Source organism: Taurulus bubalis, assembly GCF_910589615.1.
Source record: "Taurulus bubalis genome assembly, chromosome: 12".
In the NCBI taxonomy this organism is placed as follows: Eukaryota; Metazoa; Chordata; class Actinopteri; order Perciformes; family Cottidae; genus Taurulus; species Taurulus bubalis.
The window spans coordinates 3510126-3522234 of record NC_136600.1 but is presented as its reverse complement, the minus strand read 5'-3'; the positions used below and the strand labels follow the sequence as shown (position 1 = coordinate 3522234).

General features: G+C 46.1%; 1 protein-coding gene across 1 annotated transcript in view; it reads right to left on the bottom strand.

Annotated features, from left to right (window-relative positions):
- Positions 1-11635, bottom strand: part of adgrb1a (adhesion G protein-coupled receptor B1a) — a gene marked incomplete at both ends in the record, with an annotated part of 98775 nt that extends 87140 nt beyond the window's left edge. The window contains one exon of the mRNA XM_079226980.1: positions 10915-11635. Coding sequence (XP_079083106.1) covers positions 10915-11635 — 721 coding nt within the window. The remainder of the gene's footprint in view (positions 1-10914) is intronic.
- Positions 11636-12109: the final 474 nt, after the last annotated feature.

The following is a 12109-nucleotide window of genomic DNA, read 5'->3' as shown; positions in this document are numbered from 1 at the left end:
ATAAAACATTATGAATCACTCTCCAATACAGCACATTGCTGAATGAACACTGAAACTCTACGGACATCTTCAGTGTTCCAATAGAAGAGATGACGGTGGCAGATCAGCTCAGGAATAAATGCACAGAGATGTGTCCTCATATTAATAATAATAAACTAAATAAAATAAACTTTCTTCAGTCTTATCGGTGCTTCCATCTGGATGAAAGGAAGAGAAGTTAACGTCTAACTGCATCCATCTCACAAGCTGTGGCTTGGCTCAAGGCTCAGGAAGCTGTTGTGTGCTGGAGCCAACAACCAGCAGGAGGGGATATGGAGCGCAGCATTTAAACACACACACACACACACACACACGGTGTGGAGACATGTGCTGTGTCATGCAGAAGAAACATCTCAAGGAAAGGAGAACAAATTGTGTGATCGACTGTGAGTCCAGAGCAGGGGCGTCAAACTCATGTTAGTGAAGGGGCCGCATGCTGCCCATTCTGATCTCAAGTGGGCCGGACCAGTTAAATCACAGCATAATAACGCATGCATAACCACAATATTTCTCTATGTTTAAATCATTGGTAAAGGTTTTTGGACCCCTATTTTAAGGTCTTTCTACAATAAACTAGAAACATAAAGACCAACAATTGAGACATCAGCCCACTGTTTACCTGCCTGGGCTCTCCTCTGCAGATTCCCTCGCTTTGTGACGCGTTTGTGACGCCGCTTTTATGGCGGGATCCATTTTTAACGACTTGCAATACGGGTCCAGTCCACTCCAACCCGGTCCACTCCGACCGGTCCAGTCCACTCCGAGACGGTCCAGCGCTTCAACGAGAGCTAACAATGTAATTGGCTGTAGTGGTGTCTGTCATGGCATCAACTCGAGGAACTCATCGGGAGCCGCTAAAGTCTCATCACCACGAATGAATACGGCCAGTTGAGCAACATCTTTAGTAATGTCAGTGCTCTCATCGATGGCAACTAAAATGCTACATGCCGGATCCAGCCCGCAGGCCATATGTTTGACACCCTGGTTTACAGGCTACTCCTGAGCTGTTGTTGCAGCCAAAAACGATGCACGCGGCAATACTGGACTGCGTGAAGGCTCCTGTTTGCAGGTTGAAAAGAGGCGCACCTTTTTGTTGTTGTTGGAGACGCCCGATCACCCGTTCAGAGTGTGTCTGTTGCAGTGTGCTGTGTCTTTGTTGCAGTGTGTGTTTCTAGGCAACCACCAAATGAGAGCTAATGGTAGTTTAACGCAAACCATGAGCATGTGAACCGTACGCTACCTCACCCTTTAAATCAATGAAAGCAACACGCACCGTCTCCAGTGCCGCACCACTTTGCCTCCTGCTGTTTCCTGTTCACACGGTTACTACTGGTTAAGCCGTGCAGCTCCGGGGATCAAGCAACAGTTCCAACAATGACAACGCTAATGGCCGCTTTTCGGCTCTGAGATTTTTCAACTTAAGGCGCTGCTGCAAAAAACGCAAGGCACTCATCAGCGCAGGGCCAAACAGCCGCCCCGGGCTGCTGGAAAGCATTCTGTGGGATGAGGACTGAGCGTGTAGAGGCGGTGATGTCTGTGGGTCCATCACAATATACTGCAGATGCCTGACCCCAGATCTGTGGCTACAGGCTGGATGCTGGGCCTATCCATGCTTACAACCGGCATTTTCTTTCTGGATAACAACTACAGCAGCAGTATATTGTAAACAAGCAGCTCCTTTAACAGGAAGCACAGCAGTAAAGCGGTAATGATGCAAATGCTCGGCGCAGCTCCATCCTTTTAAAAGTTTACCCATGGTGCAGTGCTGGGCTCATGTCAGAATCCTTCTCCCACGATCTGCTTAACACTGACTCGTCGTACTTGACTTGGGGAGAAGTAACTTCGATGTTCGTAATCGCAGATTTCTAATGCCGTGTTCACACCAAAACAGTTGCGAATTTTCGCAACGCCACTTTGCCTATAGTGCGCCGCAGGTGAAAAATTCGCTCTATGTGGTTAATTTGTTTTTTCGCAACCATCGCAACCATCGCTGGGGAAAGGGAGCGGGGCTTATCTCTGTGTCTGTGAAAACATTTACTAATTCCTTCATCCACCAGGTAAATAACCACTAGTTCTACTTTATACTTGTTGAGGAAGTCCCACACATGTCGGAACATCAAGCGGTTGAAACATCAGAGCCGTTTGGCCTCTATCGCGACGCCCGGCGAAAAATCCGCTTTTTCGCAACCTATTGCCGTGTTCACACCAAAACAGTTGCGAAATATTCGCGCGTCCAGATTACATGTTAAGTCAATGCACAGACGCGTTAAGTTGGGAAAAAGCAGATTTTTCGCCGGGCGGCGTGATAGAGGCGAAACGGCGTTGCGAATATTCGCAAATCTGCTTTTCTGCCTTTTCGCTGGAGTTGAAATATTTCAACTCCAGCAAATAATTTGCCCGATGCGGAGTCGCGAAAGCCAATCAGCGTTGAGAAGCTCCGCCCGGCATCACCGTCGTCCTGCCGTGACTGAATCGAACTGCTGCGGGTCCGCTGAATGAGCGCTAGAAGCGGCTTCATTCAGACACTCGTCCTGGAGGAGTCGGAGCTGTGTGTGACTACGGATAATATTATGAACCAGACACGGGGCGGTTGATGTTCCGACGTGTGTGGGACTTCCTCAATAAGTATAAAGTAGAACTAGTGGTTATTTACCTGGTGGATGGCGGAAATAGTAAATGTTTTTTTTTTTGCGAAAAACGAATTAACCACATAGAGCGAATTTTTTTCGCCGGCGGCGAAAATTCGCAACTCTTTTGGTGTGAACACGGCATAATGCGTCTGTGCATTGATTTAACATGTAATCTGGACGCGCGAATATTTCGCAACTGTTTTGGTGTGAACACGGCATAATAGTCACACTGATGTGATGGCTCACTCCAGCCCACACGGCGCCCCCTGAGGCGAGCAGAGCGCCTCGCTGCCTGCACACGCTCACACACAAAATCTGCTTAATTCTCTCCCTCGGTCAGCCTCCCACACTCGGTCACGAGGGGCCAGTGAGTGTGCGCTGTTTTCTAGTGGGACATGTCTGTGTGTGTGTGTGTGTGTGTGTGTGTGTGTGTGGAGAGGAGCTAATGCATTCGACCTGCTTTAGGATTCCTCAGCGCTCCCTTATGGAGGCGGTTGGATCCCTCAGCTTAGCACCATTGTGGTACGGTCGGCGCTCACATTCATCTTCCTCGACCGCAGCAAAGTGCAAGTCAGGAGGGGCTCATGAGCATTTCCTCCTCCTTCTTTCTATACGCCGCCAACTCTTGTTGGACCGACTGGTCTTTTGTTATTTCTTCCCCCCTCCATCACAAGCGGCGCATCAGGCAGCTCTGAGTAGGCTGTGATCAAAGTTGTGAAGCGATGCATCTCAACGCCGTTCTGGCATTTACAGAAGTGACTGGACCAGTGGAGGCAGAGCTATCGAAGCTCAAAAAGGAAAGCAAAGTTTCAAGTCCTATTTCCCTTGCTGTCAGTTCATCAACACACACACATTTATCTTTGGTCTACTGCCATCAGGACTATTAACAACATTATTGTCCAGCTGCTCTGAGGCCAGCTGGGTGTGCAGTTTTAAAAATATGTTTCAGACATTTTACAGTGAGGAATATGTCAGTGCTCTCTGGTGGACAATCTATGTGGTTATATATATATATACATCTATATATCTCTAAATAAAAATGCAAATAAGAAAATACCTTAAACTATATACGTTAGAGGTTGATTGCGCAGTTTAACGGCTAAAGCTACGGTATTGGCGGTCAATTTTTAAATGTGTTTTATTTATTCCCAAAACCAACGTAAGGACTTGTGCCTCTTCGGGGGAGTGCTAAGACCGTTTATTTCTCCATTCAAAACTGACCGTAAAGACTGTAGCTTTAGCCGTTAAAGGCGCACTATGCGACTTCCGTTTCAACTCTGTTTTTCGCCTTCAAAATAAAAGCACCTCATCTCCAAACAGGAAACCAGATACATTTTGCTTACGGCAGGCAAAAAACATTCAACAAAATTGATTGACAAACCGTTTCTAACTTTAGAACATATTGAGTTACTTACATGATAGAATAACAATATTTCAGAGCAGGAAAACGCCAAAAGGCCGTTATCACCACTTCTGTTGAGAACCCTAACCCCTAACCCATAGTGAAAAACCTTTCATGTTCATGTATATTAAACAAGAGAGGAGGATCTTGAAGTGTAAGTTAATGTAACAGCATGATTATTATCTGTTTGTCTTGGGTTGTGAACGAAGATCTGAAAATGTTGCATTATATATTCGAAAGATCGCTTTTGCAGGAAGAAATAACAGGTCAGATATGACATGAAAACAAACTACTCTTCTGCTTGCCACAAAATCAGCTGTTCAGCAACAGTTACCGCCATGTTCTAATTTCCTATCTGGGCTGTGACAGCATATATATATATATATATACATATATATATATATATATATATATATATATATATATATATATATATATATATATATATATATATACTCTACTAGTGTAACACACACACACACACACACACACACACACACACACACACACACACTAGTTGCTATCAGTGCTTCTCGCCTAGAACTGCCACACATGTCCCGATGACAGAGACCTTTACGACACGCACACACGCACTAGTCATAGCTTGTTGACAGCTGCGTCACTGTCACTGCTACGAGTGCCACACTCCAGTCTCAGCCAGGAACCAGGATTTGAGAAAACTGGAAGCAGAAGAAAGAAAACTCGGAGTAAAAAAAAAAGAAAAGAATATAATGTGTGGCGAGTTGGCAGTTCTTGTTAAAGGACCGGACAAGATCATCTTTGACTGTTCAAGCATCAGTAACAATAGCAAACCACAAACCGGCAAAAGAGACAATTCTCTCCAACCCTCCACTTCTCCTGGATCCTGTCCCAGCATGCACTGGGCCAAAGTCACCCAGGTGGAAACCTCCAGGTCTGAAAAGTGAAGCCAATGTCGAAGTGCCTTGAACTTGCTTTCTCTCTACTGACCACCAGGGGGCGACTCCTCTGGTTGTATAGAAGTCTATGCTTCATGTATTAAAGCTGCATTCTCTCTTCTGACCACCAGTTTAGTAAATTATGGTCATTTAGAGTCAAACAGACCATAAAGCAGGGGATGCTTTAGGGCGGGGCTACAAGGTGATTGACACGTCCCTACCATGGCGTTGTCCTGTCCGGTAGTTGTTTGTGTTTTTTTTCAACAACAACTTTAACTCTTTCTCAGAGTGTTTTCACTACATGAGAGTGATTTATCACATGTTGGCCATCTAAGAATGTCTTATCCCGCATTCAGGCGAAAAAACCATGATGGCAAACTCAATGCTTCGAAACTGTAGTCCACAAACCAAAGAGTGACGTCCCGTCCACACCTTAAATACAATCTATGGGTGCACCCCGTACAGTCTACCACACAGGACTAGTGTGCTGAATCCAACACATAAGCCATGTGTAAATGAGAGCATGCACCTCATGATGGTGGGTCCATTTAGAGGATCTGAAAGCCTTGAAGACTAAATTTGTACTTTCTCGCCAAAGGAGGAAACGCAAGTGACCTATACAGTATAAGAATGTATGTCCAACATGCTGACAAAGTATAATTATACAGTATATTTGGTGAATGTTTCATGGTGCATTTCATTCAGTCATGCCTCACAATCATTTAAGTAGGTGCTTGTAGCTAACTGGCAACATCTATTTACGTTCTTTCAGGTGTACTGTCTTCATAAGTACGCTTATGAATGCCGTTTGTTTCTGCACCTTGACCTGCACCTTCAGGCAGCCTCCCACTGCAGAGCCAAATTACTAAAGCTGTAAGTGTTTAATATGTAACTGCCTTAACTGTTACAGTGTGAATCATGTCATTTTGTAATATTAATGAAAAAAAGTATTCATTATTATTAATAGGCTATTTATTTTTCTTCATCAAAAACATATTGTCCCAAGTCTAAATGTATAATAATTTGCTATCAATGGTCATCTCCTTGATTTCAGTATCTCTGACTAATAGTCACGTTTTTACCAAACACATGATGGACCAGTATATAAGTTCAGGCCAAAGGAAGCCGTGTTTCTTGACCCCGTTTAGAGGAGCCTTTGATAAGGGCCAGACCTGGTTAGTGTTTCATGGTGTTGGCAGTCTGGAAATGCAAACGTTGAAAGATTCAGCACTTCATTGGGATAACGCAGTGATTTTTAACAGACGTGAGAGATCGTCAGGTGTGCCGTGGGAAAATGTCCAATTTCACTTAATCGGTCAAAAAAAATGTATTTAGTTGCCGCAAGTAATTTTCCATTGTTGAGCGTCTGAGCCTGCAATATAGTGGCTTATAGTACTTTTTTGGTTGTTGGTGTGCCGTGGGATTTTTTAATTGTAGAAAATGTGCCGCGGCTCAAAAAAGGTTGAAACACACTGGGATAACATATACATGCACCTTCACATCTACTACCAAATTAGGGTTTTCAAATGTCCCACACAAACATGTAATGTCAATTCCACACGAGAGCAAAGTTGGTGTGACGCTGCTTACAACTGAGCCTTCTCTCTGTGTGCACAGTGCTTTCAGACTGTGACAATATGTCCTTGTGTGGGGATTTTCCAAGCTTTATTAAATATTTCACACTTAAGAATGACGGCAAAGCAAACGTGAGAGTCCATGAGATGCAACCGAGGTAACGGCTTTTGTGGGTAAGTCCCCCTTCACCTTCACTTCAGTGTGATGGTCATCTCATCTACACTTTCTGAAAGCCATCTCAAACGTGTCTCTTTTGTTCAGATTGAAATGTGCTCTCTCATCTCCCCGCATCTCTTTGGTCCATCCTTTAATCACTCACTGCCTCCCCTGCTGTCCGCCAGCTAACAAATGAGTCCTCTCCTGCGCCGTGCCACACCACATTCACTGACACACATCACACCCGTCCACACACATGCACGAGCCCACATCGGAGATCTACCCAAATGGATTTCACCAGCCAATACCTCCAGACTGAAGCTACCAACAGAAAGAAAAAAAATCCCGCCCCAAAACCTTTAACTTTGACCATTTGAATGTCAGAAAGTTCCAGAAATAGCTCTAAAATCAGCAGTCCTCTTCAACTTGAAGGTTAAAGATGTCTCACTGCGTTCCCACAGTGAGCCGTGGACGTATAAACACAGACTCCTGCTCAACTGTAATCACCATATTAGGGCAGACCTATTTTTATTTTTTTCATGACATTTCAATGAAGCTTTTCTTTGCAAATCTTTTGTGATGAAATTAATTTTCTTGGATATTTGCTTTGATGTCCTCCTTGCTATTCAGGGACACTGAGCTTCTTAATTGAAACCAGAGTGGTATTGATAAAAACAGCAACAAAACACCCGACGTATCCATTCATCCCTTTACATTTGTTCAAAAGGTCACGTAGAATCAGTGTAGGTTAAGCGCGTCCTATTGATCATCCCATTGACACAGGGGAGCAGATAATCAAGCTGTAGCATATCTGTCATACCAGAAGTCGACCCCGCTCACCGGGCAACATCGGCTTTTGTATTACTTCTAATAGAAGGGTAACACCGAGCGCATCAATCTGAATGCCAATACAATAATCTAACCATTCACCCCACATGCACAAAGGGCCTGTCCTTCTGGGGGTGGAGTTTACTATTAAAGGCGACGCACTAAAGCTGCCATGCATCTCCGCACATTGTTGATTCATCATTTTTTTCAACAATAAACAACAATCTTTCAACAATAAACTAAACATTTTAACCGTGATTACAGAATGATTGAAGAATCAGCACCATGCCTACTCAGAACTGATAGAACAGAAACAGACATAGAAAATGACTATTTCTTTGACCATCATGAAGAAAGTATCACCTCATCGCCAACTTCACCACAGCGTCTGTGTCGACTGGAAATGGCGTTGGTGAGGCGGATACATCACTACTGATTGGTTAGGATGAAATGGAACATACAAAACAACATCTCGGAGCAAATTGCCAGATAAGAACGGCGACGTTGGACAATTCTGCAAAACCCTGGGGTATGTATTGTTTCAGGAATGCAACGATCACCAGTATTGGGTATTGGTACAATACTGTGCTCATGTAAGCGTAATACTACTCCAATACAACTGCACCAGACCCCATTGCATGCATTGTCGTGGACACATGCATCAATTAGGTAAGCTGTACGGCTTTGTGTCCGCCGAGCGGGTTCATGCACGTCTAGGGGTGAGTGTAGGGGTATTCGGTTGGAGGCAATGTCCCACCTCACCACGAGGTGACGCTTAATCCTACGCATGGCTCCTTTAAAGTGAAGAGGGTTAGCCCCGAAGCTAGCAAGAACAAAGGCCCAGGCTCACTTGAGATGTGACCAGCTGTCCTCCTTGAAGTGACAAGCCGCTCCTCTGAGTTTTCTTCTTTCAACTGTTTAACTCATTGCATTTATCGGTCAAAAGTAGTATTGTCGTTTAATAGATAATTATTAACATCCCTGCAGCAAACTATGCTCCGTCTGTATGAGGAAAATACCAAGTTAAATGTTAATTTGTCAGCAATCAGCATCGTGTTGTATATTTAATTTGTTAGTCAGATAGCAAAAATATATAAATTCAAAGTCACTGTTAACCCTGATTTGGTATTATTTAGTTCTCATATGGGTCCTTGGTATCGACAAGTACTCAAGTGTTAGTATGTGTACTTGTACTTGTGGGAACTGGGCATCCCTGTTTTTGTCAAATGATGTGTTAAGGACCTTATGGTTGATATGAATACAATGTTAATTGGAGGTCTGTGAAGAGATCTGGACCAGTAATACACGTCCATCCACGACTTCAACACTCTCAGAAATCCATCTCGCCACTTAAAGAGCACGATGCTTCTTGCAGTGCCGCTGAACATTGGCACTGAATGTACATTTTAACTTCGTCCAATACAGACTTATGACTTGGAATGCTGGGCTGCGAAATTGGCTAAAATGATGTCTGGCTGCATAAAACAAAGTGCCAATTCACTCTGATTATCGAGCTACTTCTGAGGAGCACCAGAGAAAAGCTTTCAGATTCTGCACAAAGTGGTTTTGATATAAAGTTCCTATTTCAAACTTTTCTCTGATAAGCTGCTTGGACAAAGAAAATTGCCTTTTTAAAGTTACATTTCCATTGACTTTTTATGCTCCGGGTACACAGGACCATGCGGTTGAGCAGAGGGCAAAGCTCCCACATGCCCGTAAGGAGGCAAAGTCCACGTGTAGATCCCAACCGCTGGACACGAGCAGAGCTAGAGTCCTGGCAGCGGGTCACGCCCCGCTGTCTGCTACTGGGACCCTCACTCCCGCTGGGAGAGGGAGGATCAGACCGTAATCTAACTCTCGGGTCACTGAAGGTGCTGAGACCAAACGGGTTCCTTGAACCAAGCGACAACTGCACGGCGGGCCATAACTCCTCGGCTCCCCCGACCTATTTCCACAGAGGATCCATTCCGTCTCCCCATCTTCTTTTTTTATCTTCATCCACCAATTCAATCCACTAAATCACCCATCCAGCCATAGATTCACTGGCTGCTTGCCTCTTCCTTTTGAACTCATCACGGGGTTGCTCGCTCACTCTGAAACCAGGATTATCATTGGAGAGGTGCTTCGCCCGTGTGGGTTGAGGCACACAGAGGGAGAATAAAAGCTATAATATGCCCTTCTCTTTCCATCTCTACACAAGCCAACAGTAGATGGTATATTCCTTTTTTTCATTTTTCTCGCACCTTAAGGCACAAACAGCCCACACCCCGCTGCTGAGCAGCGTAAGTGGGATTACATAAGGACCGTAACTCACGGAGAGGAGGCTGCGGCGGCGAGGGGATATTAGCCGCTCTGGAGACTGGAGGAGGATAAGGCAGGAGATACCAACCACAACATCTCCTCTGCTTAGTTGGCTTCCCACGACTGGCTCAGTGTCAGCCCACTATCAGCCCGGGGGAGGGAACGATGGGGAGGCAACGATGGTGGCTCGGAAGAGGAGGACTATACTGAGAGAAGGAAACCACAGGCTGATCGGGGGGAAGCGACCGAGAGAGGCAGGGGAATGAGGGAGATATGGTGGAAAGGTTAGGGGGAGGAAAATGGAGCCGAGAAATGTTGCATCCCCTTTGGCCATAGTCCTGAAGAAGCCAGGATAGAGATGTCAGGCCACATCCTGTCTGCCGAGAAGAGGGGAGGGGAGCCGGGGATCAAGCAGCAGACCATTAGACCTCAAGCCACAGGCCCTACTTCCATCGCATTTCTGCCTCTTGCCGTCTCCATTCCTGTTTTGTCTCTCCTTACATCCCCCCTGCTCTGAACATCCCTAGAGCTATCCGATATCAGCACTCAATTTTCCTCTATTTTCCACAGGCTTCCCGGAGGCCGATCGAGTGTCCCTCCCTGGACCGCAGAGAGATGGAAGACGCTGCCGACCTCGCAAGGTCACAGAGCTCGCTTCCAGCAGATGAAACCCTAAACCTTCCATTTGCCCCCTTCTCTCCACTTCTTCAGCCAAATCACTCCACTTGTTTTCGGGCCAATGTCACAATTATCCTCACTTTTCACAAATCATACACATTTTCACCGGCTTGATTGCTACTAAAGATGCCTTTTCTTCTACCATCTTGCTGAGAGCATGCTAAACACGAAGAGGGACCTTCTGAGGTCAGACTAAACAAAAAAATATTCTATTTTTCCATAGTCTGATGAAAGCAAAGCTTGTCTCTACTTATTGTTGTACAGAGAAGCAGAGGTACTTGTCAATCGCAGCACTTGAATGCTTTTGGAAGCAGTTTATGTATGTTATCACTGCAGCAAAGTCAACTTTTTTTCACAGTTTAATGTCGGTAAAAGGTTTCCTACTCACCATTTATTTCAGCTGTCATGCCGGGTAAACAGTTTTCGAGGTAAACTCCATTGTGGTAACAGCTATCTCCCTCGCTGAGCTGCGGCGGCGGCTCCCAGCACAAACATGGAGTCTGCATGATGCCACAGGGCCTGCTAGACGTGCTGGAGGCCAGACAGTCCTCCAGCCACTGGCACAGCATCTGACAGGCCGCCATGCTGGGGCTGCGCTTCCCGACCACCAGGTACTCGGTTTTGAAATCCCCGTCGCCATCCGAGATAGCCTTCCCCGCCCGCGGAGGTCCCTTCCTCATTTGGAGGAACTGCTTCCCGGCCTCCAGGAAGGCCACGGGGGCAGAGGTGTCGCACAGCCTCAACACCTCATCGGAGCTCTCCATGCCCAGGTAGGTGCGCGTGCTATCCAGGAAGGACTCATACTGGAAAGTGCGGAGCTGTAATGGCACGCAGTCCTCTGTGGGTTTTGTGACCTTGATGAAGATAGTGTAGCGCCGCGGATCGGGGTTCTGCAGGGTCCAGGAGCAAGGCACGGTGGGGAACACCGACGATGACAGGAAGAAGCCGAAAAAGCGGCTCTGGACTAAGGTGGAGCAGGAGTCGGACTCTGGGCCGGAGAGGGCTGCGTGGCAACAGCCCTCCATCAGGAGCAGAGGGGCAAAATACAAGAGCAGCACTGGGAGAGGCCACCGTGATTGTCCAGGATTCCAAGGAACAACGCTTGTCATGGTGAGCAGGTGAAGGGAAGGAGACGGTAGCACAGGTCGATGGCTGGTTTCTGGCTTTGGAGGACTCAACTTGCAGCAGTGTTGGGCAAAGGAAGAGGAGAGGGAGGAGTAAGGGGAAGAGGATAAGGACGTGGTGGAAGAGGAGGGGGAGGAAGGTGGCTCTCAAAGATCCAGCGATCGGCCCATGGCTGCATCAGTCGACCCCGAGATTCACCAGAACCTGTGAAATGGAGATAAGATGTGAATTAGTTCATATCGCATCAGACAACAGAATTAAGCGGATTATATGTATCTCTGCAATGGGAAATCAATGTATCGGCTGTTATAGTTTGCTTTGTAAAGTGAGAGGGCCTCGGTCCCTGGAGAACAACAAGTCGGACAGAAGCAGATGGAGGGAGGGAGCCGGTGGTTTAGTTGAGTCTTTCTTCACTGCGCAACTTCAGACTGGTCTTTCCCTGAGAGACAACAGCGTTC